The 27,519-nt window shown below is 39.1% G+C and overlaps 4 protein-coding genes across 6 annotated transcripts in view; 3 read left to right on the top strand and 1 right to left on the bottom strand.

The window, feature by feature from the left end:
- Positions 1-389: 389 nt before the first annotated feature.
- On the top strand, positions 390-1,711 carry sfr1 (SWI5-dependent homologous recombination repair protein 1). The gene is made up of 3 exons (XM_080287915.1): positions 390-779; positions 929-1,273; positions 1,376-1,711. Exons 1-3 carry the CDS (start codon positions 687-689, stop codon positions 1,562-1,564), a joined length of 627 nt encoding a protein of 208 aa, XP_080144041.1. The 5' UTR covers positions 390-686; the 3' UTR covers positions 1,565-1,711.
- cfap43 (cilia and flagella associated protein 43) lies at positions 1,586-18,349 on the bottom strand. 3 transcript variants are annotated; one of them, XM_080287912.1, is made up of 38 exons: positions 18,202-18,349; positions 17,881-18,134; positions 17,689-17,785; positions 17,418-17,585; positions 17,201-17,279; positions 16,947-17,097; positions 16,766-16,848; positions 16,554-16,682; positions 16,329-16,445; positions 16,156-16,233; positions 15,907-16,055; positions 15,617-15,720; positions 15,307-15,456; positions 13,228-13,388; positions 12,903-13,067; positions 12,680-12,810; positions 10,927-11,083; positions 10,049-10,156; positions 8,616-8,693; positions 8,161-8,265; positions 7,908-8,012; positions 7,697-7,813; positions 7,017-7,202; positions 6,625-6,831; positions 6,368-6,454; positions 6,139-6,219; positions 5,171-5,299; positions 4,961-5,080; positions 4,773-4,880; positions 4,449-4,535; positions 4,266-4,354; positions 3,953-4,169; positions 3,670-3,782; positions 3,368-3,533; positions 3,083-3,253; positions 2,246-2,326; positions 1,978-2,131; positions 1,586-1,910 (listed from the first exon to the last, which is right to left on the bottom strand). In XM_080287912.1, the coding sequence occupies exons 1-38, from the start codon at positions 18,228-18,230 to the stop codon at positions 1,879-1,881; spliced, it is 4,743 nt and encodes a 1,580-aa protein (XP_080144038.1). In that variant the 5' UTR covers positions 18,231-18,349; the 3' UTR covers positions 1,586-1,878. The 3 variants fall into 3 exon arrangements, with proteins under 3 accessions (XP_080144038.1, XP_080144036.1, XP_080144037.1); XM_080287910.1 differs by having other exon boundaries at positions 1,586-1,894; XM_080287911.1 differs by having other exon boundaries at positions 1,586-1,894; positions 17,216-17,279.
- Positions 18,339-22,523, top strand: LOC145419670 (glutathione S-transferase omega-1-like). Its single transcript, XM_080287916.1, has 6 exons — positions 18,339-18,509; positions 20,330-20,438; positions 20,520-20,742; positions 20,837-20,938; positions 21,030-21,136; positions 22,216-22,523. Exons 1-6 carry the CDS (start codon positions 18,482-18,484, stop codon positions 22,364-22,366), a joined length of 720 nt encoding a protein of 239 aa, XP_080144042.1. The 5' UTR covers positions 18,339-18,481; the 3' UTR covers positions 22,367-22,523.
- Positions 22,524-25,212: 2,689 nt separating this feature from the next.
- LOC145419669 (glutathione S-transferase omega-1-like) overlaps positions 25,213-27,519 on the top strand; it is a 3,003-nt gene continuing 696 nt past the window's right edge. Inside the window, exons 1-5 of the mRNA XM_080287914.1 lie at positions 25,213-25,516; positions 26,269-26,377; positions 26,508-26,730; positions 26,916-27,017; positions 27,129-27,235. Coding sequence (XP_080144040.1) covers positions 25,489-25,516; positions 26,269-26,377; positions 26,508-26,730; positions 26,916-27,017; positions 27,129-27,235 — 569 coding nt within the window. The 5' untranslated portion in view covers positions 25,213-25,488. The remainder of the gene's footprint in view (positions 25,517-26,268; positions 26,378-26,507; positions 26,731-26,915; positions 27,018-27,128; positions 27,236-27,519) is intronic.

Raw genomic sequence — 27,519 nt, 5'->3', positions numbered from 1 at the left:
TTTGTAAAGCAGCATAGTTGAGTTTAATTTCACTGGAAGTCCTTACTTCTTGAATGTTACGCTTTATCCTTTAAAATCTAATGAGAAATATAATTTACTCTAATATCCTTCTTATAATTACCTGACTTTATTTAGTTTTACTGTAAGTAACCTGTATTTCCAGCAGGTTTTTTCAAGTTCAAAAAAATTATTTTTAGGAACACTTAACTAATTTTGCATGTATAATTTTCTCAAAGCAGAAGAGCGAGTCAATATAATCATACGGATTTATTGTAAGTTTGAGAAATATCATGAAAACACCGGATTTAAGGCACAAAGAACATTTTGTGCCTTACATGTTATACTAACTACAGCTCCCAAGATGCGTTTCTGTAATACGTCATTACGTTCTATCCAATCACAGACTGCGAAGGTTTCGAGCCGCAAAATACGGAAAAAGTCTCGCGTCGGTCCTAGCTTTCTGATTCAGTCTGCGTTTAGTGAAAGTTGTTGGCTGCTCAGTGGTTATTGTAGCAGCATTTAACAACCCTTCATTTACTGTAAGTGCTGAAAGTAGTTTTGTTTTTTCAGCCGCGTCTGTTAAAATGTGATAAATGGATAAGTGCCTAGCTAACGATATCCACTTGGCTAACTTAAACTACCCTTCCAAACTATGAAGTTTACATGATTCAAAGCAAGTTTCAGCGATGGAGATCACACCTAAAGCAGCTAAATTACAGAGGGACTGTTGTTCACCATGTAGTTCAGTAGAGTCAAGCCCGTGTGACTACAAAGAGAAGGTAAGGTGTTAGAAGGGCTTAAGCACCATTTGTCTTACATAATATAACCTGGCATGATGGTTGACTTTATAGGAACTTTTGTAATTAACTATCAAAACTTGCCCATGCACTTTCCCTGTGAGTCATTTTCTTTCCTGTCACCCCCACAGCATCAACCGAAGCTGAGTGCCTCACTGAGGGAGAGGCTGAAGAGATCCAGGCGCTCCTTCATCTCTCCCCTCTCTGTGGCCAAACGCCTTTGTGTTGATGATGAGGAGAATGGCCAACAAGTTTCAGCAGATTCCCAGCAGCCCGTTAATAATCCTCCAGTGGTTTTAAGCAGTGTTGATGTAAACAGAAATGGGGAGAGAGAAGGGAGTAAAACGTTGTCTGGGCCTGCTCCCAAATCAACACAATATCCTTCAGGAGACTTTGCACAACGTCTCAGGAAGGAGGTGAAAGACAAAACAGAGACTCTACGTAGACTCAAGATGGTTAAAATGTACAGAAGCAAGGTATTGGCGACATTTAAATGGAACATAATGGGATATGTTTTTGGTTACTTAAACCAAAGCTGGCAATTTCTCACGACAGGTTCTCCCATCTTTCTCCCACAGAATGATTTGACTCATCTCCAAACATTGATTGATAAGTGGCGGCATTGTGCTCAATCTGCGCTGTATGAACTGCAATCAGAAGTCCCTATTGATGGACGAAAAGCCAGCTTGTCTGAGCTGATTGACCTGTTCAATTTGGATGAGAGCATTCTGCACTTTGACCGCACAGAGGACGACTTCACTACCTAATAAAATGTTACAGGGGAACAATCACATTTCAGATGTCCTGTTTATTGTTTAATTTGTTGCTGCTACAGTTCAAGTTGTACACTTTATGTTCAATTTATCTGCTGAGAGAAGCTTAAATAAAACCGTAAAAATCTGTTGAAGAAGAAAGCTTTGCTCATTAGTGTTTCAGTTGATCAAGCGAAGGAAAGTTCTTCATGGTGAGACGCTCAACTTCTGCCCCAAGGAAAGCCAGGTTCTCTGCCTGAGCTCTGGCGAGTTCCTTCAACTTGCTCCTCTTAACGATTTCCTGGTAGCGCTCTTCTCGTGCAGCAGCCTCATTTTCTGCCATAGCTAAATACCAAACATGCTAGAAGATGAAGAAAACTCCCATTTGCATTGTGTTTAATTAGAGCTGAAATGGCTGTTTTCGTTACCTGCTGCTTTGCAGATGTGTCTCAACTCTGACACGGTGACCTGCATTTCAGGGAGCTGCTGTTCTAAATCGGCGCTCTTTTTAGCTTTTGCTGCTGCCCGCTTATTTAACTGTTCAATCTTTCTTAAGCGTTGCTGCACACTCTTCTTATGAGTCTGAAATTAAAAATAATTGCATTTGCATAATTGCATAAAATTGAAATAAAAATGCACATTTTATCTGAACAGTCAGCTGCACAAATTACACACATGTAGCTACTGTTTTATTACCATTTCCATCAAGGCAATACTTTTCTCCAAACTGGAAATCTGCTTGGATGTGTGACTTTCTTGATCTGACTTGCTGCGATGCTGAAAAGAAAAGAGTGTGCAGTGAAAGAACAGAAAATCAGCATCCAACAACAGTTGAAGTAAAACACCTTCATCATAAAACTTTGGATTTAGTTGGTTGGTTTCATGGGCTTGAACAATGGCAGGAAATGGCCACCAAAGATCTACCTGAAGTTTTTTTTTCCAACGGAAGCTGGCATTCAGGCCTGGAAACACATGCGATGCTCATTGACTTGTTAAAAATAAGATGACGGATGACTCATTTGATCTGTATTTTTTATTTCTCAACTGCAGCGCTCTAACTTGTGATATTACTCGTGTTCAATGCGAATTAGGTTGTAAACAAAGTAAAACGTATTTTAAAAAAAAAAGAACGGAAGGACAGGATAATCTTCCAACCAGTCTCCGCCTATTGAGTAAGAGTTTTAAGAGCTGAAAAAGGGAAAAAAACAGGGTGGGGAGCTGGCGTGAATAGGGTGTGTGTCTTCAATAAAAGATCATCCATCTGTGCTGGAGGATGGTAACAATTTGCTGCCCGCAAAACATGTGATGCTGCCAAATACCTGCCTTCATATCACCGCCTGAGGTTTGGCCAGAAATGCAAATGGGATTAATGTTTAACCTCAAACGCAGACATTTTGTTATTATTTTAAGCAGATGTTGAACGTTTTCATAAATTGGAATTATACAGCGTAATGCCTATTCACTGTCTCAGTTTAGTTTAGAATAAAACATTTAAAAAGAGGCAGTGTTAGCATATTTTAGAATCTACATTACTGTCATTTTCTGCTGCTCCTCTGAGAGTCGTAGCATCTTGATATTCTTCTCCTTGTCGTAGAGGTCTTCTATTTGCTTCCTCATCACCTTGTTCTCCCATTCCAGCTGGATCATGCCCTTACGCACGTCTTTGCACGCCACCATGGATGTTATTTTCTGCTCTGCAAGTGTCTGAGCATAGCGATAATAATCAGTAGCAGGCAACGACACCATAACCACCTGAATTTGACCAATTTGGTTTGAATCAAATCAAATTCTTTGTGATGAGAGTAGGAAAAGGCTGACCCTGATGACATTTCTCAGGTTGTCCACGACGCTCCTGTGGTAAAGCATGAAGTCGGTGTCTGCGTTGTCAGCAGTTGGGTCTGTGGTAGTCACCTCCACCTGTCCCTGTTTAAGTATTACCTGGACCATGGTGTCCATCAGGAGATCAGTCCTCCTCCGGTGCAGACTACAGCAGAAGGGGGGGGGAGCACTCACGGGTCATTCTTCCATTAAAAAATAGATTTAATGTACTTACACTAGTCATTAAGTTTAAGGCTTGTTTTACAACTGCTTGGAATCAGAGTGAAAAATCTGATTTATACCTTTCAAGCGCTTTAGAAAGATTTTTAATTTCCTCTTGAGCAGCTTTATCCTCATTTCTCTTCTTCTGCAGGAACGCCTGCATCTCAGCGAGAGTCAAAGCTTTTGTTTTTACCTGAAAAAGACGTGTCCAGCAGTGAGTGCATGACTGCAAGCACAGAATGGAAATAGTTGTTTTTTACATCTATTCATAAGTTGAGCCGGAGTAAGATATTGTGCACATTTATGCATATCTTAATGGAACAGCAACTCTCCTCCATATTTAACCTCTCCTCGTCGTCATACCTTTTGCTCGCTCTCTACTTTAGCTCTGCGAACGTGACAGAATTTCTCCCAGGCTACTGTGCTCAAGCCCTCTGGTATGTTCGCTGGAGCGTCCAGTTCGTCCATGGCTCTGAGCATTTGGCTGAATGCATCAGGGGCCTGAGAACCACACAGACGATGCTCTTTAAACGGGTCAGAATTGTTGCTGTTGTCCATCTGGGCCCTCATCTTCTGAGCCCTGTGGGGTGAAAATTTGCCCACAAAAAACGATAAACAGTTTACAACTCAAATTATGTAATTTTCTTCATGCGTAGCCATCAATCAGGAAACAAACCTGGGTCTGCGTTTGAACATCTTATAGAGGCAATCGACCATATGGCTCGGAAGGTCTGAAAATGCCCTCCTGAAGTCTTTATCCAGCGACTTCAGAGACACAGACGTTAGGTTACTATATTGTGTTATGTTTGCCATCTCTCTCAGCCATGATTTTAGTACGGTATTTAATCAGCTGGCTTACTTTGTCTTCAAGGACAACATTGTCATACGTCTCCTGTAACAACTCTACTTCATCTTCCAGCTTCTTCAACCTCTCCTCAGTTTCATCCTGTCAGAGGAACCAATTTTAGAGGAGACGAGCATGTATGGAAATTAGCGATAAGCAGTCTTGAAGCCTACAAAATGAGTGTGCCACACAGGTTAGCTCTTAAAAAAACATGCCTGAACGAAGAGAAGGTTTTGTTCTACAGTTTTGGATGATGTTGCTGCCATTTCTCACAAAGAACAGAGTGTGAAGCTGGCACTCATAAATTCCTACAGCATTACTGTGCACCAGTTTTCTGACCTTGTATGCCAACATTTTTTCAAGTTGGAGCTTGAGCTCCTGCTCTTGGCTTCTCATCTCTTCTTCTCTGAGGACTGACTCAACGAGATATGTGATCTTGAGCTCTTCCTGTAAGATACACCGAAACCAATTTTAAGCAGGATGTTATAAAAGACATTGCAAGGGGCAAATGAGAAGAGACGGCTTACCTGGTATATAGCTACTGTGCAGTTCACTTTCTTCTCTAACAGCTTTGCCAGATTTTCATCAAACCTTTCGGTCGCTTCCTTGGTGGACTGGTGAAGCTTTTTTATTTCAATTTCCAGTAGCTGCAACAACACAGGCCACAGACTGTTACCATTCACATCAGGAGTGAATTATAATTCAGATCAGTGCAAAAAGAGCATCTTATGTAATACCTTTTTGTACTTCTCCTTCTCCTCGCTGAGCTCCTTGGCTTTCTTTTCATACTCTTTGAAAACTTTTTTCTCCTCCTCACTCCACTGAATGTCAGGTTTGGTCAAAACAAACTCAGGCAGAGGTACTTCCTGTGGAGTAAATTCAATAGAAACTATGTGCCCTTCTTGCTCATTTGTCTAATTTAACTGACGCTGCTTAGAAAAGAATTCAAGTTTTAAAAAAAAGAAAGAAATCCTGCGACATCATTAACACACACACACACACACACACACACACGTGGTTCATCTGGCTAGACTGTATGTAATATGAAACAAAGACATGAGATGTGGACCAGCTTTCTAATATGTTATATTATCTAATTACAGAATACATTATTATCTATAACTACCAGTAATTAAAAAACAGTATAGTTTTAAATAGCTAAGTACATCATGTTGTATTTATTTATATTATCTTCTCACTTAAAAGACTGTTTTGGTTTGGTTTTCTGTTTTTTAAATTGAATTACATTCTACAACAGCATTCAAATGTCTTATTCAACCATATACCCCCGAAACCCCGTCTTCCCACTTGAGAGCAGATCATCTAACAATTAAAAAGTCAGTGTTTCAATTCCTGGCTACTCTAGTCTGCATGTCAAAGCGGCAATAGTCAAGGTGCTGAAGCATGATTTTCAAAGGCACAGAATAAAGTGCTACATGAATGTGTGTGTGTTTATAACTATACTGTTTTTTTTTTCTCCTCTTAAGCCCGGTTGAATCGGGCTTAAGAGGAGAAGGGCACTTCATAGGTACCAGTTCATTTAACATAAAACTCTATTTTATATTTAATTGTATTCTGCATTTGGAGACAATCTCAAAATTAACAGATTGATCAAAGAAGTGAGTAGATAATATTTCATACTGTGTTCTGCTGTCTACTGGTCTACTTCAGCATTAATGTCTTAAAAAAATGTTTTGATGGTCACCATTTTCAAGATGTCCTCTTTTTTCACTTCAAGTACTCCATCCATCATGTCATCAAGAGCCCTTTCTCTAGAATCATCAGCCTGCAATTGAACAATAGAACAACAAAACCCATTAACATGGCAGAACTGAGCTATCCTCACCATCGAAGCAATCATCCTTTATGGAAGTATTTTAACATGTAAAAACCGAAAAACAAAAACATATTTTTTTTGTTTTGTGGCAGCATACCTGGGCAGCCAAACGACGTTCCTCCTCCAGCTTTCTCCTCTCCTCCTCTTCTTTCTGCTCCGCTGTGAGGTACCGTTCAGCTCTTATCTGGAGTTGGACAAAGTTGACATCTCATAAGACAAAAACCACACACCATTTCACACTTTGGTAAAAGAACAAACAAACAAACGAGCAGTTCAACTTGTACAGATGCTTTGTCCCCTGAACTTTCTCTGAACCCTCTGTGAACTGATTAGATGTTTCAAGAGGACAGTAACCTCAGAGACTTCCACTGCGAGCAGCCTCTCTGGCCACTCGCTGTTGGTCAGGCTGGGCTCCCACAGCTCCTCGTGCATGTCCAGCTGCAGCATGATTTCTCTGATGTGCTTGTTCCTGTCTCTCACACGTTTGAGCTCCTTCATCTTCTGCTTGTGTAATGCCTCAAAGTCAGCGTTGAAAGCCGTCTTGACGCGATAAATCACATCCTGCAATGTGCAGATTAGTGAAATTGGGCAAAGAAAACCTGCTATTAATGATCAGCATGACAATATGATGAAGTTGCTCTTTATTTCCATAATTATTATTTTTAAGAAAGTGTTTTAATTACAGTTCTGGATATTCCCTGAATATAAAGACATAATTATTGCACCTTTTTGAAACAGGTTCCCACCTGTAACAAAACAATCTGGTTGATCCTCTGCTCTATGGTTTTCAGGCTGAACTGATCGTAGACATAAGGATTTGAATATCCTAACTGAGCCGAGATACTCCCCGTCACAGTGGCAGTCTCAGCGTCCTGGACTTTCTTCTCCTCCTCTTCTTCTTGTGCACTGAGATCTTTCTTTAGGTTGCCTAGCTGAGGGTTAAAGGTGGACACAAGGGCTGAGATAAACAGTGAGGACTGAATCTGTGGCCATGTGATTATAAACTTCATCCACAGGACATTGCACTAAGATAAAACTATCGAAACAACTCACTTTTAGCCACACAGCTATAAATCTAAAAAAGTTTCAACACTGGTGGACTGGCATGTGTTCAAGCATTTCAAAATGCTACTGCAGTGAAAGGTCAGATGAAGGACTGAGATTCATGGCATCCAATCATTTTGTAGCTGTAAACTTGTTTTGACTTGAACGCTTCAGCCATAAAATGTATTTCCAGAGAGGAAAACCCAAAACACAGAGGAGGCTGCGTTGTCGCAGCTTCCACTCAGCGCTGCATTACTGCATTTCTGTGTCACATTTCAAAACAGCAACACGATTTAACTGGTTCAAATTCATCACATGTGCCTTTCTTTGCAGTGCTACTCAGAATCTAAACTGTTTGAGCTTCTGGATCTGTTTTTCTTACGCTGCAGGCAGCTTTTTCTAACTTCCTCATATTTTGAACCCTGCAAAGGTCCTCAAGTTCTTTTGCTGTTTGCTCTTTCAGAGGGTAGTTCAGCACTTCAAGGTCAGAGTGAAAGGCCTGCGGCAGACAAGAGAAAAAGAAACTGCGATGATTAAAAAATGTTAAAAGTCATCAGTGTGATGTTTCGCTGTTTTTTTCTGACCCTTCTCACCTTTATGGTTCTGCCGATGACCTTCATGGTATCCCAGCATTCTCTCTTTAGGACATCACGGAGGTAACATTTTTCTACAATGTCCCATTCAATTTCCGTCCTCACCTACAACAGGGAAACAAATTCACAATCACCCGAATTCAGAATTAAAGTGTCATCCCATTTATGTATGTGTGTGTGTGTGTGTGTGTGTGTGTGTGTGTGTGTGTGTGTGTGTGTGTGTGTGTGTGTGTGTGTGTGTGTGTAGCAGTACCCTTGTGACCTCCTGCTCCACCATGGCCTCGAGTCTCCTCTCCTCCTCAACATCCAGGTTAAAGTGTTCAGGCTGGTTCTCACTGTCACGTATCATCTCCTGGATCTAACATCACAGGAAATACAGTGCAGGGATCCCACTCTTTGTGGAACTGTTATCATTTTTTCAAATATCATGTTATGCTTTATCTGCTGTATAGTATTTACCATAAAGTTTTTAGCTTTTAGATATGGAGTATTTTGGCTACATGAAATCTGTTTTTAGATCACTCTAATTACGTGTATGTAGGTTTTGTTCAGGTATTAAGTATAGTTGTAAGTACGGAGAATTCTCAGTGGATTGAAAAACGTTTATTGACACAGTAATTGTGTTAAATTCTTTCAGGTTTTATGCATGGGCATTATAATTTTCTCCTAATCTTTTTAATACCAGCATTTGTAATAAACTTCACTTACACTGTCGCGTAACTCTTTGATGGTTTCCATCAGGTTCTTCTTCATCTCAGAGTATTTCTCTTGATCTTCTTTTAGAAGCTGTTGACAACATGTAGACTGTCAGATTCACAAGAATCGAGAATCTCTCGTAAAAATTCAAATTAGAAATAGTAATTACTGACAAGAAAAGAAAACACTTCAGCCTGTAGCACAGAGTCAGTGCCAGGATCCCGATTGTGGACAAAGTAATTATAGAAGTTGATTTTAATCCTGACGCTTATATTTATTACAAGTGGGTGCATGCGCGTACCCACAAGCATGTGTAAATGAAAAAAACAATACTCAATCTATCATTAATATTCTTGCTGTGGATTGTGAAGACCAATATGTTCATCCTCTTAAACACAGAGATCCAAAGTGTAATCAAAGAAACAAATAAATCCTCTTATGGATGAGAGGGTGAGCTACACTGACTTATAACAACAGTGAGAAAACAGCACTGCCCTGTATATTCATCAACCCAATAGAAACTGCCTCTACATTGAAAGAGAATATAAAACAGACAGGCCACCTATTTTTTAACAGTTCTCAGGACAAATTTTATTTTGTCTCGTCTAATATTTTGAAACAAAGAAGCCGTGAAGGTTCAGTATGACCAAAATCCCAGAATCAAACTGAGTAAAACCTCATGATCGTATCAGAAAAATTCAGAGAAGTTTCTTCATCCTCTGCTGAACAACCTCTGAACTGTGATGTGCTCCCTCAGATTTATCAGGTCATGGTTCATGTGAAATGGGTTGTTGTGATTGGTCAGAATTTGCCTTTGATAACTTCATAAATATCACCTTTTACTTATATATAAAGGAAAACACATTTAGTTTTTATTTATTTAAATATTTCCTTTGTATTAATTGAAAATAAATACTAAGACACTTACTCATCTTATCACGGTGGGCCCGTTAGTGGAGTGGGTGGGTTCAGGCCCCTTAGGCCCACCCACAACGCCGTGGTAGATGTAGCATAAATCAGACTAGAAAGTGCCTCTTTCCGATGTGTGATAAGATAATCAGTGAGGTTTGCTAAACCTAAAATTTAAAAACCTGCCACACCTTCAACATCAATTTATTGTTAACAAAATTCTTTGTCAGGTGACAAAGTACCTAACATGCTCTTACACATGTTTATGTTCTTTACTGCGCTATACCTATAGCTAATTGGTTTTCTTACTCCATAAAAAAAATAAATCAAGCTGTTGCACAGAGTGACTGCATGCCAAAAACCACACAGCTGTTTTTCCAGCTAGATACCACACACTGGTGCAAAGGGGACTTTTGTAACCTTCCAATCTGCAAGCGCGTAGAAAACAACCCCAGCAGAATAAGTATCTAAAAATAGTAGACAACATCCAGATGTCATTCCACCACCACAAATATCACAGCATATTAGTCACTGACCCCCTCTCGCCTGCTTTCCAGCCAGGTGGGCTGTGAAGGTGGAGCACGTAGGAGGTTGTTATCGTCCCTATCTCGCTCTGTCACATTGACAGATGGTCCACCACTGACCTATGACACATAAAAATAACTCAAAGATTTAGATAAGTAAACAGTAAATGGCACACAAGCAATAAATAGCAGTTTATATCTATTACAACTGATAAGATATACTTTATTTAGCATAAGAGCTGGAAAATTCCCATGTTACAACAGCCAAAACTTTAACTACAGCCTCTAACAAACCAGCTTAAAAAGCTGAATAGTTTAGTAATAAAGTACAATATGGCCAAAAAAAGATTTAAAAAAAATTAAAGACATATATGACAATTAACAAAAGAAATGAGCTAAAAACAAAAAACCTACATGAAAAATCCAGTAACAAACATATTTTAAAAACAAAATATAAGAAAATTAAAACAGTGTATTAAATGGAGTAACGAAAAAACATCAGGCCCTTTCTTAAGAAGAAAAAGTTAGGTTTAATTGGTGCTTAAAATAAGTTTGTCACGTGCATAACAAAACATTATAACTTAAATCTGTTTATGTTAAAGCTCTGTCGGGGAGGCGTTCCTTCAGATTTGGAGGCTGTAGTTTGGGAACTGAGTTGTGAGGCATTGAAAAACATTTACTTTTTTCCTACCACATTAAAATCATTAACAGCTGAAGTTAAGAAACAGCACTGAGCTACTAGAGGCCATGGAAGCAGGGAAGTCTGCACAAAGGAAACTTTTACAGCACTAGACTGCAGTTAGTTAATAGCTTTAGCCCATTGTCCTGAGCAAATAGAGCATGTTTTTACAGTAAAACAGAACGCAATGGATCAATTTAACCTTACTTACCTCTAGAGTTTCTGTGCCAACCGGAGACACTTGACCCCACACAGGAAAGTTAATCAGGATGGGATTTTCAGTATCAAAGATATTCTTCAAGAAATAAGCCGTAGACTTGCTGTACTGAGTAGCTTCATTCATCGTACTGACATCCCCACCTTTAACTCTGTGTGAACCCAAGCAGAAATACACAAAAATATGCAAAGGTATTTATCAGCTGTCATTTTAAGAGAAGACCGCAGTCAACGGTGAATTGATCATAATGAAGGCACAAGTAACAGCGCACACAAATCCATTTAAGAGTTTCTAGACAAAAGAATCTCTGAGAACAGACTACACAGCTTGGTTGCACAGATAATATTTGATCTTTTCATGGAATTTGTTGCTATTAATAAAAATATATGTTATCATCAAGCATGTCCTTTAACCCCCTCAGGTTTAACGGTGCAATGAATCTTTGTAGAGCCTAAGCATGTAACTTTAACCCTAGGCGATCGGACTGTGCAATTAAACTGTTCTATACAGTTTTGTCAATCAGGGAACAAAAATAATAATAATTTTACTTGAAGCACAAAAGAAAAAAGTATTTTAAAAAAATCTGTTCTTTTCCTTCTCTAAAATACAGAGTTAGAATAGGGTTATCACCTCAGAGGTCTGTTTATGGCCCAGGCTGTATATTTATATGGATCATAATGAAAAGGTTTTCTAGTGTGGATCTGAATTTGAAACAATTAAACTTTTCATTGTTTCTCAAAGAAAGTATCCTACTGAAAATATGATGGATTGTTATGTGGCATCATCTGTGATCCCAGAAACATGCATGCACACCCGTTTTTAACATTACTGGCTTTGATTTTATTGTAAATTTCCAACTTCTAAATCAGTGATGAGAAGATGGAAATTTATGAGTAGGTCTGCGAACCACGGCTAACAGACTTACAGTAGTGACATTTTTCCGCTACAACACCCTGAGGCAGATTCCAAAGTGACAATGAAAACAGCTCAACGTCAGAAAACATTTAAAACACAACAGAATCGAGAGGAAAGATGTTTTCTTAGCTTTTGCTTTAAACAAAAGCGTTGATATATGTTTGCCAATAAAATGATACTGCCATGTTTTAATAAAGTCAATCCTTAATTCAGTCAGTCTTTTTTTAGCAGTACTGAAACAAAGATAAAAGTCACACAAGGATTGCCTAAAATATGTAATTTTGTTTGTAAATTTTGTGTTTTTGACAAAAAACAATTGAAACTATAATTAATAACATGGGAACATTTTAGAGTATCTGTCACAGATAAATTAAACATTATATATATAGCTTGGTCAATTGGGGTTACATTTACAGATTATTCGCAATATTATTATTATATAAATAATATAGGCAGTGGGTTATACACACCATGATCTCGCAAATGGTGCATGCAAAACAAAATATTTCTGAAGCACTAAAACCTTTAAGATAAAAACGACTTGAAAACAGAAGCATGCAGGAACAATTGCTGTAGTCAGATGTGGAATGTGAGTGGGATGTTATTCTGAGGAAAGATTGTGCTGTGAATTTTATTAGATCTTTGTCTTCCTGCTGATATTCCCCTGGACACTAAGTTATATTTACTTACTTTTGTCCTTCATTGCCAGTTATAATAGAGAAAAAGCCCTGCCTTACGTAACCCTCATCAGCCTATTGGTGACTGTGAGCAACGGTTCCCTCTGCTGTTCACATCTGTGCATTATGTAAGCGTGACGTGCAACTTGTTTTACCTGATGTTAGTGCACACAAGAGAGCCATCTTTGAGGCCTACAGTGAGGAGTGTGCAACCGTCTGTGGAAAAGGACACGTTCCGGACTCCACCGAGACGGCACGAGTGACACTGCAGTTCAATGTACCGCTCCTAGAGGTGTGGCAGCGCCACAGGGAATGAAAAGCAGGATTCAAAAACATTCACAGTAAAAATGAAAAACAGGAAATTAAATGAGATCTAACCATGGACGCAGTTTGTCTAATCCGTAGTAAGCCATCTCGGGCCACAGAAGCCAACCATAAGCGGTGAGGGGAGAGAGCAAGAGAGGCAGGGCCCAGTGGATGACCCCTTACTTCCTGCACTGGTTTCAGCTCGACTCCCTGTTGATCAGAGAGATCCCCTTTGTCCTGAGAGAACAGATCAGAGAGTAGAATAATAAGATTCAAAATGCACACCTGAGACCATTACGTATGTAAAACTACAAAAACAAATCAGAGTGATGCTATGCTGTGACTTAGTTATACAGATGATTTGAGAAGAAAAAAGCCAAAAAAGACAGCAGCAAACCTCAGGAAGTACAAATCGCTGAAGTGTTTTACTCCTGTGGCAGTAAGCAAAGATCTCACTTAATCCCAGAACACAGCTTGTAAGTGGACGAGGCACGGTGAATGTGAACACTTTGAGGACGTGAGAAGACAGGCAACCATGTCGGTCTATACTATCTGGACCTGCAGAACAGCAGACACGTTGTAATATGCAATGAAAAACAGATAAATTGAGAATTACAAACTGCCAAGCCTGTTTTTTTTCTGGCGCTTTAATCTCAAAGATGGCCCCTTAAAGCAAACTAGCATCTCAGCGTTAGTATTAGAACTCTCAATTTGGTGTTTGCTTCTTCTTTGTGTCTTTGTGTGTGTTGTCCAACATAGTTTTCCAGTCTGCTGTATAAATAAAGGGTGTGATTTTGTAAACTGTTCACTCGCTGTATTCATTTTAACTGTGTCAGTAACAACATGTCTAAACATTTCTGTGTGATACATCACGTTAAGTACTATTAATCCATTATGGGAACGTGGTCTAGTGTCGGTTCCTTGTTTTGAACACTGCCAAGATATTTCCTTGGATAAATAAAACATAATGGATAAATAATGCATTTTTTCAGGCTTAAAACAATAAGAACAGAAGACAAGAAGAAGCCTATCATTCATCGTTTATTAAACCTGTGTAAAGTACTGTTTAAAATCTCAGGCTGTCTCCCAGTTCTTTATATTTTGCTCCTACAATGGGAGATAGGTGCAGTGAAACGTGCAAACATAAATGGAAATATAGTACATGAGACAAGAACAGTTTCCACAGTTCTATCAAATCTTTAAAGTCAATATTTGGTATGCCCAGCTTCATTCTTCAATATAGCATGAACTCTTTTAGGCAGCCTTCTTGTCATTTCATTAAGTAATCTTCAGGAGTAATTTTCCAGGTTTTTTGAAGGAAATTTAAAGCTCTTCTCTGGATGATGGCTGCTTTTTTTTGTTTTTGTTAAGAAGATTCCACGTGGTTTCCATAATGTTTAGGTGTGGGTTCTGGGGAGGATGATCTATGGCTCATAGTGTCCCAGTGTGTGTTTTTTTAGTCCTCCCACTTCTTTTGTCTTCATTTTTCAAGTTTCCTCAATTTTTTTTAAGGACACACTGTACACCATGTCAAGATATCCAAAGTTTTTAGCTAAAAGGAATCACCTTTGGGAATCATCTTGTTGAAGAAAAAATAAAATTGTATGCCTTTCAAAATGCATTTTTTGGGACTTTTTAAAATCTGACTAAAGAAATGGAAGCAAAATTCATGCCTTTGCAACGAGCTGCTAATAACAAAGTCCTAAAGATACAATTTAAAACTGATTCTTTCAGAATCAGAAAGACTTTATTTATCCCCAAGGGGCAATTAAGATACAACAGAGCAGCATGACGTTGAAGATAAGGGCAGGGCATAAACAAGCAATAAGAGTGAGAAGTTCCAAAGTTTTTTGTTATATGTCAACATAACACTCAAAAGACCTTCAGAAAGCCAGGAGAACTACTGCTAAAGACCACTTTAAGAAAAGACAAGAAAGCCTTGCTCCCTGGAAACAAATCATAAAGAATGGATAGGTGACTCAAGACTTTTCACAGTACTGTAAGTGGAATATAAAGGAAACCACGGGAACCAGGACATGATCCTTAAGTTTCGCTTGTACTTTATTTCCATTAATCACCTTCCAAACCTCTCCTCGCCCACAGGAGATGATTCAACTTTTGGTTTCAAAATGAATTTTTGCTTTTTGCAGATTCTCAAACCTCACTCCTCTCATGTATGCAGTGCCCCTCCTTGGCTAAATGTTTACATTTTTTTTAACTGCCTTAGTTTACTACCCCATGATTTAATGATTCATTTATTAGACTTGAGATTCTCACATTGCCTCTGAGACACTGCCAAAAAATCCTACTATTTTTCAAGAGGGATTCACGCTCTTAAAAAGGTACCACAGTAATTTATGTTCTACAGATTCTTTTTTTTTTAAAGAACAACTCTGTCCTATCATAAAACTGTTTTAAAATGATTTAAACATCTAGAGACTAAGTAGAGAATTCATCAACACTTTTAGTTTTGTACCTCCAAGGTTCTGGGTAGGCAGAGAGAGCAATGTAAGCAGGCTACTGTCCTTTTTTCTGTCCTCTTCACCAGCACACAGTGCAAGAACTTTCACCTCGTTCATGTCCCTGTTGCACTGAGCGGAAAGAGACAAAATGCATCCAGAAAGAACTGGAAAATAAACCCACACATTGCATTGGTTACAGTAGTAGGACCACACATTTCTGCAACGCTACAGTGTGTGACAGTTCTTATCTAGTTACACTGATGTGTGCTGTAATTTAATGTTGATTTATAATATTTTGAAAGGAGTAAGAATAAAAGCATTTACCTGTGTACCCTATTACTGAAAACATCTTGGACGGCCTAGCTTCTAAGACATAGATATGTGAATCTGAGCCACCGGTGAAAAGATAGTGCCCGTCATGATCAAAACTGTAAAAGTAAACACATTTTTATTTGCTTTTCTGAGCAGAAGGGGAGAAGAAGTCACCCTCTAATTCATGCTTCCATGTCACAAATATAATAATATATAATAATATAATATAATATAATATAATTTTGTGTGCAGTTTTTAACTGAAATGCCCGTGAAAGCATCACAAAAATGGAAGATACTTACACTAAATGATCAACAGCACTGTGGTAAAGGAGAACCTCGTGCACCAGGCGAGGCCTCTGCTCCTGGTTTAGGTCAATAAAGAGCACTTTTCCTGTAGTTGTTCCTACAGCTGCATAGTGTGCAACAGGACAGCAGGCCAGACATGTCACCTAAAGACAAAGAGACTTGTGTTTTTTCTTAAAAATGTCAATTTTACACATTTTATATTAAAGTGCTCTGTCCTGTAAGTTCTCCTGGTGGCAATCTGACCTCCACTTGGAGTGAGAGAGAACTGATGCAGATGCCATCTGAGGACCACAGTTGCAATTCTCCAGACTCCTTCAAGGACTGCAACCAATGTAAACACAAACATCACTGCTCATTAAGAGACACAGGCCCAAATTACAAGACGCTGCAGTTCTTGAGCAACACAGATGCTTTACCACACAAATGTTCTTGTCATTGTGCAAGAGAGTTGCTGTCACAAAGTTGCCACTGAGAACATCGAAGATCTTCACAATCCTATCTGACTGGGCTGGGTTCAACACATATATCTGCCCCTGAAAAGCAGGAGGTGTCAGAGTTTGTTCTTTTCTGTCATGTAACATATTATTATTTGGATATTTTAGGCTATATCATGTTATGCTCCTGCGCACTTAAGTACTTACGGTATTAGAGGAAAAAAGTAATGTTTTATAGTCAGGAGAGTACATCACAGTTGTGACAGGTCTTTCTAACTTCCACGTTTGTGCAATGTTTATCTGACTCCCTTTGATTTGCAGGTGTACCACGCTCTCCTGCAACACAGAACAATATTAAATTGCCTGATGTTTGATGTGCTTGTATACATTAATACAGTAACCATTGAGTGGGCTTGTACCTTTCCTACAGCAATCAAACCATTGTTGTTAGGAGTTAAACGCTGAAAGCTGTTTCTTCTGAGTTCAGGGATAGATTCAGCACCTGAACAAAAATGAAGAACAAATAATATGTCCAATGTGTTTTCTAGTCTCTGAATTGGGTAAAAAATATGTTCCACATCCAAGTGTGGGTTTGTTTACTTGTAGGATTGAAAAGGACAGAGACAGAGTGGCTCTCTGGGTCAACAAGAAGCAGGAATCCTTCAGCACAGCCCACATAGAGCTTTGAAGTGGCTGTCCAGCAGATGGCAGAAGGAGTCAGCCTGGCTCTGGTGCTCTGGTGGAGTTTGGCCTGTGCAAACACATGTAGAGCTGGGTCATGGAAAACATAATTGTTTTATGGATAAATTAAAGATCTAAAAACTGCAGTTATATCACACAAACTAGAAAGTTACCATAATGTTGCTGACATTTTGAGAGGATGGTGCCTGGCTCTCACTAAAGGTCCCACCAGGTGCTGGAAGCTTAATTGTACTGCAATATGACAAATATGATATGCACATATATGTTATTATTTGACTCTTTACTTTCCCCACTTTCTTTCAACCTTCCATGCATTTGCAGCAAGGCTGAAAGAAACTTAAACACATGCATTTGCTGTATTGCGTTTACCTCGGTTGCAGGACATGAAGGCTGTCACTCTTTGCAATATTCCAGACAGTGAGTGAAGCAGTGCCCAAGGAACAAAGCTGAAGCCAATTCATGGGGTTGAATGCCAAGGAAACGACATCCTGTCCAGCTTGTGGTTGAGAACAAAGTGGCTCAGCATTTTCCCAGTTCCTGCATCAGAAGGTTATGATTACTATTACACTGCCGCTCAGCCCGAGTAACTGAAAACACATGGTACACAGTATAGGGCAGTGTTCTGCTTTGAGTGGCTTACCACACAGTAATGATGTGGTCAGGAAGAGAGGAGCAGGAGCCCAAATATGGACCACCGTGGCTTAATGCCAGAGATGTGTAGTCCAGTTGTGCTCCTCCTAAAGAAAGAGATGAATGAGCAAAAGTCCACATCTTTGGCAGGATTACAGTAAAAAATGTGGCAGTTTAACAAATTAAAGTACGTCTGCCTTACCCTTAAGTTCATTCTTCAACTGAAGCTCAGGGAAACTGTACACATATATCGACGGGGATAGCTTTTCCTCGGAAAAAGCAAAAATCCCACTGTTTCCGTTGGCTGTCAATGCACCAATGCCTCTGCCAGGACTCGGAAACGCGTTTTGCGTCCTTGTCTCCAAATTCAGGAAACATATATGATTCCCACATGTGTAGCATACTGTTTTATTTTCAACAAACTCGGTATTTTTGTTTCCGAAACCTTGTATCCACCTGTAACAATCCAATATCAGTTAATTGTTAACAAATAACCAGTGTCGTAATTGCAGCGACAACATACCTGAGTTCTAAACTTCCAAACTCGTTCATTTTACGATTAAAAAGAAGAAGAAAAAAGCCAAACTACGCAATGTTTATAAGTACTTTCAACCGGGAGAGCGTTGTGTAACCATAGTAACCCGCCTTTCACACTATTGGCTGAGGCGCTGTTTGACACGCCCACCACGGAAATAGTGTATAAAATTAATAATCAGCCATACTGCTTGCTCTCTGACTTTCTTTCTCGGTCAGGTGTAGTCGGTCACCGTTTCGGCTCTTCGTCTACCACTTCAAGTGCCAACATGTCCACTGAAAAATGCTTCGCTAATGGTAAGACCTACGCTGTTACTCGGCTAAAACTGGAGGCTTTCTATTGATGAATTTTCCTCTGCCCTGAACTGATTACAGGGGAGAATTTAGGAAGTAACGAGATACAACACTAAAGCTAAACGCAGATACACTGTAGTTGCAAATCAAATAGCCCATTTAATGGACTCATTTTTAGTATGTGTCATCAAACGCAGTAGCGGTTTTTGATATGGGCGACACGCGCGGTTGCCCGGGGCGGCATCGTGGCGGGGGGCGTTATCACGGGCATCGGTAAAAAATAAAAATAAAAATTGCTCGTACTCATGCTGCCCCGACGTCATGCCAGTGCATACTGGAAATGGCATAGGCACCGATCGGTTTTCTATTGCTATTTGCTTGGAATAAGGGCGCCCTCCGTTTGCGAGGTGCTCCTGCTGCTTCCGGCACAGGGAGGAGAGGGCGGGGCGGCGGGGGAGTCACTGGCTGGCTGGAGCAGCATCTAATAACCAACTCGCAAAATAAAAACAAAACACCAGACATTATGATACAGACTTATAATTTGCACCAATGTTTTTTTCGAAATTCTATACGCGAAAAGTGAGCGCGAGAGCCCTCGGTGCGCCTGCTTGCTGCTGAAGTCAAAGTAAAACTTTAGGACCAGGGGTAAAGGGATCAATAACAATTTAAAATTTATATTTTACAGTTTACACACACAACCCGTCGAAAGGGGAGCGGCCCTGCTGCTTCCAAATAGAGCACATTTCATTCATAATGATGTAAATCCAAGTCCATTATGTATTCATGATTTGAATCCTGGGTTGTGTGAAATCCCAATACACCCTAGACAAAGTGAATCTGTGAACTAAGGTGTAGGTCTGTTAGGTTATGTTGTGGTGCTCCTCGATATGGGGGATTTGTGTTCATACTGGAGTGCAAAATTAAAACCAATGGAAGATGGACAAGAAAAGTTCAAAGCCATCAGGTGCTCAGTTTAGAAAAAATAGAAAAGAAGAGGAGGAGAAACGAGCAAAAGATGCAGGTAAGCAGATGTGTCATTGGATAATGGCAGGTCATCCTGAAACAATCAGAATCAGAATACTTTATTAATCCCTAAGGAAATTATGTGGGTTACAGTTGCTCCAAGAAGAAATGGTAAAAATAGCAACAGTAACAGACTAAACTCCAAACAATACATTATGTTACAGGTTTTAATATTAATTAGACATTGTCAATTGTTGATTTGTCCTGTTCTCATTGTATGATGAATTATGATGGCTGTTTGGTAGCTGTTTGCATACTATGCATACTCTCTCTCTTCATATGTGTGTGTGTGTGTTTCTCTGGTGAAATTCAGTATGGGTCCGACAACAGTTTTATGTCAATGGACAATCCTTAATGTGTGTGTGTGTGTGTGTGTGTGTGTGTGTGTGTGTGTGTGTGTGTGTGTGTGTGTGTGTGTGGGGGGGGGGGGGGGGCAGAGGGTGTGTTCGCCCAGGGCACCAAACAGGCTAAGACCGCCACTGATCAAACGTGTTGTGAAATAAAGACTAAATTAAGAGCATACAGCTGCCAGTCTACAACTGCATCACATTTTCTGTCTCAGCTATGACGAAATGCTAAAACATAAATTTGCTGTGTCCTAGGTCTAACTCTAGTGACAAATAACTGTGCAGAAATAACAGAAAAATAGCCCAAACAAAAAAATGAAAGCAGTAATACTTGACAGTTTCTTCTCGGAGTGGTTAATGAAATCAAAAAATAACTTGATGAATGACCCTCAGAAGTCTTTCCACCTCAGTATTTTTTTATTCTAGTTTTTAAGCTTTTCTTGTTTCCCTCAGGTAGTGCCGCACCTGGTCCAGTGCCCAAAGGCCACATTAGACTGTACAGCATGAGGTTCTGCCCTTTTGCCCAGAGGACCAGATTAGTGTTGAATGCCAAAGGAATCACGTAAACATGCATTTTATTACAATTGATTTTACAAATCTCATCCCACTCACTGAACATAACGTAGGTACTTTTGTGTTTCAGATATGACACCGTCAACATCCACCTGAAAGACAAACCAGACTGGTTTCTTGAGAAGAATCCTCTTGGTCTTGTCCCAACGCTTGAGACACCTGCTGGTGAGGTGATATACGAGTCACCCATCACCTGTGAATACCTGGATGAAGTTTACCCTGAAAAGAAGCTGCTTCCCTCCTCTCCCTTTGCTAAGGCTCAGCAAAAGATGATGCTGGAGCACTTTTCCAAAGTATGTTGCATGAAAACTTTAATAAAAATGTTAAGGGTTTGGTTTTTGTTTTTCAACCATCACCAAATAATTGTAATGTCACTATTTTCTACAGGTGACACCATACTTCTACAAGATCCCAATGGGTAGAAGGAATGGAGAGGATGTCTCTGGACTGGAAGCTGAACTGAAAGAAAAATTAGCCAAATTAAGTAAGGTAGGTAATGTATTTGAATCCCGTAGTTTCTTTGTCCATTAACTCAAAATGTAATATTACAGCTTGTAAAGGCAAAAATGTTCAATCATAGGACCTTGCTAACAAGAAGACCAAGTTCTTTGGTGGTGATTCCATAACAATGATTGACTACATGATGTGGCCTTGGTTTGAGAGGCTGGAGACCTTTGAGTTGCAACAGTAAGTAGCAGTCTTTAAGTTTAAAGGGTGTTTAAAATGAATGTTTAACTCATACAATAATTTAAAGAAACTTGAGGTCATCTGAGTGGAACCTAACTATACAAAGGTTTAGACAAGAGAAAGAAGAGGGATTCCCACATTGATCAGTGCTATTTGTCATTGTTCCTTTTGTGAGACCAGAAGGGTATGCTATGAAGCAAGTGGTATACTTTCAGGCTTTCTTTGTGTTTGTTGGCTTGTCAAAACTTGAGAACCCAGTGAGACACTACACGCCTCACAGTGTTGGATTAAAGACAGATTTTCTGCATTGCGCTCAATGCACAAAGGGGGACACATGACATAATTTCGCTCTTTCGCCACACAATGTGGATCAATCGAATGCGGCCTCCTTTTAGTCATAGACATTATCAGAGGAACTGCTGATAGGGACCCATAAAGAATCACTATAAAATCCATATAATGGCAAAAGGAGCTCCAAGTAAAGCAATGCTGCAGGGAAGAGCAGATCTTAAGAACTCCTAAGTTATATTTATTTTGCCTCTTTAAAATTGAAAGTGCAAAGTGAATTTTACAGATGTTGATGGTGTTAAGCATAATTTGCAAACATTGATCAAATAAGGTAAAAGAAGAGTGGGCTCCTTGACAGGGAAAACTCTAAATTTGTGCTTAGCACACTTTACTGATGCATTAATCTCACTTGATGATAGTTACGAGTTGACGAGTGTGGTTACATTGAATGCTGCCTTGTTCACATAGCATGTTTGCAACAGCATTTGAGTCACTGAGTTTGAGTCCAACAGCTTCAGCCTGTGTTTTTTTAAGTAAGAGTGGTGTTGGTTAAAATTAAATCTTAGTTCATCTTTATTAATGGAACCTGTTCTTATTGTATTATTGTAGGGTCTTTACTTTACAATATAAAGCGCCTTGATGCAATTGCTGTTGTGATTTGGTGCTATTTAAATCAAACTGAATATTTATATTACTGAAACAGAACGTCTCATTTGCCTAACGTTTTCATTTATCTGTGTATTCATGTTCTGTCATTCAGTTTTCTTTAAATTACTTTCTTTGTCTTCTAGCTGTCTGGATGGTACACCTGAGCTGAAGAAGTGGACAGAGCGCATGCGGGAGGATCCAGCTGTTAAAGCCACCATGTACAGCACAGACACCTACAAGGCCTTCTACAAGACCTATGTTGATGGGAAACCTGACTATGACTATGGCCTGTAGAAAATTAGCAGTGAGACCACTGAACAAAACTCTCAGCCGTCCTTTTATATGTCCGATGAGTCAGGTCTGTATCAAAATACTGATGTGGCACGTGTAAAGGGAAACATCTGAAGAACAAATGTGAATAACTTTTTCAATTAAATATCCATGAAATGATCATCCTTGTTTGTTTGGGTTTTTGTTTTGTTTTGTTTTTTTTGGGGGGGGGTTTGTGCTTTAAAAAAAACAAACAATTTCATGCTTTTCTCCAGGCCACAGAGTGTGGTCATTTGATAAACTGGAGCTCCACCAAAACAATACAAGAAAAATATCAGATAAAGTGTAGAGATCAGTCCCATCTGAAATGTGTGACCACGCTTCAGTAATTACTATGAACAGTGTAGTTTTGGTGATTAAAATCTGCCACCACTAGGTGGAGCACTTAGGTAGTCAGCCTGGTGTTATGTAACTGACATGGGTGTTGCTCAGGCTTTTAACAGTGCTGATTCATGTTGGTCTGTATTATTTTTGTTTATATATATTTGCAAGGAAAAAAAGACATTGTTTGAACTTTTAATTTCTCAAGAAAAATGCAATGAAAACTATGTATAGTGAAAACTGTGCTTATTTATGACCAGGATTCCTGGATTGCAATGGAGCTGCAGGTGCTGCGGGTCAACAAAGGAGGACAGAGTTAGTCAGTACATGTGTGCACAGGTGTGGCTGTTGTTGTTGAAGGTGCACACAAAGCTTTGCACTTAAAATCCAATGCGCTGTGTAGGAGTAACTATTCAAACATTACAGTTTGAATAACAGTCTATGAATTAATCATATTTCAAAAAGGGACGGCATTTAGTCGAAAACCACAAAAGGAACCAGCAGAAATGGTCCCTCTGGGCTGACACTCGGTCAGTAGTGGAGAGAGTAAAGGAAACAGACTCACATGAGATTTAAAATGGGAAACATCCGGTGAAACAAAAGGACAAAAGTCAGATTCAGATCCCGATGGTCAAAAACTTGCACCTGTATAATCAGCAAAGAGAGATTCCTGTTTTTGATGAAGATCCTCCGCAATTCTCCATTTATTAGAGCTTTTTTGCTCTGTGTCTGAAAGCTAAAGCAGTCTAACCAAAGGTTCCAGACAAAAATATACATTGGGTGAAATAATGATTTGATCCCCTGATAAATTTGTACGTTTGCTCATTTACAACAAAAAGAGCAGTCTCAAATTTTTATGGTAGTTTCATTTTATTGGTGAGAGACAGAATATCAACCAAAAATACAAAAACAAAAAAACAGACATTACATAAAAGTTATAAATTGATTTCCCTTTCACTGAGTGAAGATTACAGACAGATGTTTCTGCTGGGTCTTTCTTTGTGTGGTATTTTTCCAACTTATAAATTTCAACTTACAAATTCTGCAGGGAGTCAAATAACAATTTCCTCCACTGTGGTAAAAGATGTCAACCACCTGGAATCTTTGAAAAAGTATTTATATACAAATGAGCCCATCAGTTTTTGGATAATGACACTTTTTTGTAGTCCTGCCTCTTTACATAACAGTAGATTTTAAATTCTAAAAAGTCAAGATGTGATTGAAACGGAAGACTTTCAGCTTTAATTAAAGGGGTTTAACAAACATGTTGCTTTAACTAAAGAAATTACAGCCATTTCTATCTACACACGTGTTTGGGGTGGGGTTTTTTTTGGGGGGGGGGGGGGGGGGTGTTAAGATTTGCTGAGAGGCAGTTTTGTGGCAGGTGAAACCTGTAACCTCTTCAATACATGACAAAATAAACAGATCAAAAGATCTTGAGTTGATTCCAAATAGCTGTCTGAGAAAGCAAAAGATGCTGACATGTTAACCTGCAAGAGATCCATCATTTGTCATCACAGCCTTTATTCACTGCGACTCAGTGAAGGCCAGGATTTAGAAATGGCTTCCAGTATTGGCTTCTGAGAATAAAGAGAGCAACATTTCTGTGAAAACATGTCTAACAGCAACAATATCAGAAGGAGACAAAGGGGGCGGTAATCTCGCAAAGTCATAACTAGTCTTACTTTCTTCTGGGTTATGTAAAAACAAGACAAAAACGGGGAGTGGAGTATCTGCAAAGTCACTGTGAATATGCGTTACACAAACGTCTATCCTGGCGGTTTTAAAGGTAAAAGTAGCCCAGCTAGTCAACTATTAACACAAGTCCAATTTATCATATAAATAGTGACTTTTATGTGCCTGAATCAGGCGGGTACCGCCTCTCACAGTGGATGCTCCGAAGATAGGAGACAGTTGATGCGGTTTGTCTTTACTGCAATTTAATAAGAGATACGATGAGAAATGCTTTTAAGAAAGTAGGCTACTGAGCAGCTTCACTTACCAATGGTTTTTTTTTTATAAATCAAATGTGAAATAAATAAATAAAAATACTTTTTAAAGTCTTGTGTTCAAATAGATTACTCAAGGAATTCCTTCAAGATTGTTATCTTAGCCAGTACAAACACACTTCATTTCAAAGTTCAGGAGGTTCACGAGACACGTTTTCCCCACATGTGTTACACAACATTGAGTTTTGCAAACATTTTATACTGCAGGAAATGACCTAAAATGTATTTTTTAAAAAGGGGGTATAAAAATTACACCGACAAAAACCAACATAGTAATGATAATAAGCTACATTCGAGTGAAAGAATTAAGCATCTACACCCTTACCACCTCCACAAGAATTAAGATATATGTAGGTAAGTAGCAGCCAGTGCTGCTAATCAAAAGCAATCGATTCACTGATCATCAACAACTGTGACCACGAGGAATTGTTGCAGCAAATTCACCTCAAGATTAAACCGTACAAGGCCCAGGCAACTGTCAATAATTCAAGAGCAACATCTCAGAGTCTAAGTTAACACAAAATATAAAGTTCGTGACAGTACAGTTAGGAAAAAAAACGAATAAGCATTGTTTGTTAGAACTGGTTATGACTGGTTTCCAGGAAAACGCCTCTTATCTCCAAGAATAACATGGCAGACTGATTGGACACGCCCACAAGTGTATAAATGAAAAGTTGAGCAGCGCTGTTCACTGACACCACTCTGAGCTCGGTCCGTTTCAAGCCCTTTGATTCACACATTACTTCAAGTGCCAACATGTCCGCTGAAAAGTGTCTCGCTAAAGGTAAGACTCTAAAATATTACTCGAGGAACTGAAGGCTGCTTATAAAGCTCAAATGCAAAAAGCTGTTTCCTTCTGCTCGCATGATGAAGAGTTATTATACCGAGAGCAACATTTTTACAAAGTCATTCTTTAGACCTAAGTAACCTATTCCTTCCGATTTTAAAGCAGGTAACTGCAAATGGTCCTTATAATTATTGCTTCATTAACATCTAAATACTAAACTCTATGAACGTTAATAAACATTATGTGGCTTCTCTGAAAACAAACAGACGTCAGAAAAAAAATATTCGCACTAAAGTACAGGCATAAATAAAACTGCAACATTCACTGTATTCAAACAAAGATATTTGTGATGCTGGTTTAAGATTGGTTCCATAAAGTTTAGGATGTTAAGTAAAGTGTAAATAAGACAAACACAATCAAACCCTTGAATTGACAATACAACACACTGATCCAAACTTGCAAGTATAAAATTACTTTAAATTCACTGTGCTTTACAGTAATAGCAGAGTATTTTCTGCCACGGTTGTTCTACTTGAAGGTTAATTGGTAAAAGTTTTTACACAATCCGCTACCGACCTGTGATTTATGTCAATTCTGCAAGTAATTTTAATGCATTGCTTTTCTGGTGGATTATTACAACCATATATGACTTTAATATTCAATGTGAAGCACAATGCATACATTTAAATACTGCCACCTGCTCTCCTTGTTACTTTTTTTAATGGATGAATCTTTTTCGTGTCTCTCAGGTAGCGCTGCCCCTGGCCCAGTCCCTAAAGACTACATCAGGGTTTACAGCATGAGGTTCTGCCCTTTTGCCCAGAGGGCCAGACTTGTGCTCAAAGCCAAAGGAATCAAGTAAGGCTACTCTTTATTCTAGTTTACTGTACAGATGAAAAATCATGATAGTACTTCAATCTATCAGATGTCTGCTTCAACATGCCCACATAACCTTCTGTTTTTTGTTGTTGTTGTTTGTTTGTTTCAGGTACGAAACTATAAACATCCACCTGAAAGAAAAACCAGAGTGGTACCTTAAAAAGAATCCATTAGGTCTTGTCCCAACACTGGAGACACCTGCTGGTGAGGTGATATACGAGTCACCCATCACCTGTGAATACCTGGATGAAGTTTACCCTGAAAAGAAGCTGTTTCCTTCCTCTCCCTTTGCTAAGGCTCAGCAAAAAATGATGCTGGAGAACTTTTCCAAAGTAGGTCACACAAAGACTTGCATATAAATCTTGAGCTTTGGGGGGGTTTATCAACCATCACCAAATAATAATATTGACATCTCCATCTACGCTACGTCCAGATGAACAGCATCAACTTTTGGAGATTTACTTACCTGAATGATTGAGCATGCATCAAGGAATATTAAAATTGCTGTTTTCTACAGGTGATACCGTACTTCTACAAGATCCCAACAGGTAGAAAGAATGGAGAGGATGTCTCTGGACTGGAAGCTGATCTGAAAGAAAAGTTTGCCAAGTTAAATGAGGTAGGCCACACCTTTGAGTATTCAGTATTAGGATGATTATCTTTCATTACTGTGCCTGGTTATTTCAGAGTGTTAAATACAACTCTAATGAATATAACATTTCATTTTTAGTGTCTCGTTAACAAGAAGACCAAGTTCTTTGGTGGTGATTCTATAACAATGATCGACTACATGATGTGGCCGTGGTTTGAGAGGGCGGAGGCGTATCAGTTCAAACCGTAAGTTAGACTAAATAATAGCTTTTCCAAATGTTGCTGTTTCTTACAGACAAACAGTGAAAGTTGAACTCTTTTGTGTGGACCTTAACTCAACTAGAGATGTGCCAGTAACCAATCTAGATCAGGATTTAACTATTTTCACCTCAGAAAACTGGTGCTTGTGGCAAAAAATAACTGTGCAACGTTGGGATCACTGTACTTACTGACTTTAGCAGATGCTAATGCAAGACACAGCAATTCACAGAAGCAGCCTGAAGACTCTGTCTGCTGCTTTCTACATAATC

Source organism: Astatotilapia calliptera, chromosome 13 (genome assembly GCF_964374335.1).
Source record: "Astatotilapia calliptera chromosome 13, fAstCal68.1, whole genome shotgun sequence".
Classification (NCBI taxonomy): Eukaryota; Metazoa; Chordata; class Actinopteri; order Cichliformes; family Cichlidae; genus Astatotilapia; species Astatotilapia calliptera.
This window is presented reverse-complemented; position numbering and strand designations above follow the sequence as displayed.

Bases quoted from the DNA above. Each gene is read 5' to 3' on its own strand.
- sfr1 (XM_080287915.1), top strand. From the start codon at position 687: ATGGAGATCACACCTAAAGCAGCTAAATTACAGAGGGACTGTTGTTCA. The intron at 780-928 runs GTAAGGTGTTAG...TCACCCCCACAG, and splicing joins CGTGTGACTACAAAGAGAAG to CATCAACCGAAGCTGAGTGC. The intron at 1,274-1,375 runs GTATTGGCGACA...TTTCTCCCACAG, and splicing joins TTAAAATGTACAGAAGCAAG to AATGATTTGACTCATCTCCA.
- cfap43 (XM_080287910.1), bottom strand. From the start codon at position 18,230: ATGAACGAGTTTGGAAGTTTAGAACTCAG. The intron at 17,586-17,688 runs GTAAGCCACTCA...CTTCTGATGCAG, and splicing joins GACCACATCATTACTGTGTG to GAACTGGGAAAATGCTGAGC. The intron at 11,084-12,679 runs GTAAAACAAGTT...GGGTTCACACAG, and splicing joins CTTGTGTGCACTAACATCAG to AGTTAAAGGTGGGGATGTCA.
- LOC145419670 (XM_080287916.1), top strand. From the start codon at position 18,482: ATGTCCACTGAAAAATGCTTCGCTAATG. The intron at 18,510-20,329 runs GTAAGACCTACG...TGTTTCCCTCAG, and splicing joins TGAAAAATGCTTCGCTAATG to GTAGTGCCGCACCTGGTCCA. The intron at 20,939-21,029 runs GTAGGTAATGTA...GTTCAATCATAG, and splicing joins AATTAGCCAAATTAAGTAAG to GACCTTGCTAACAAGAAGAC.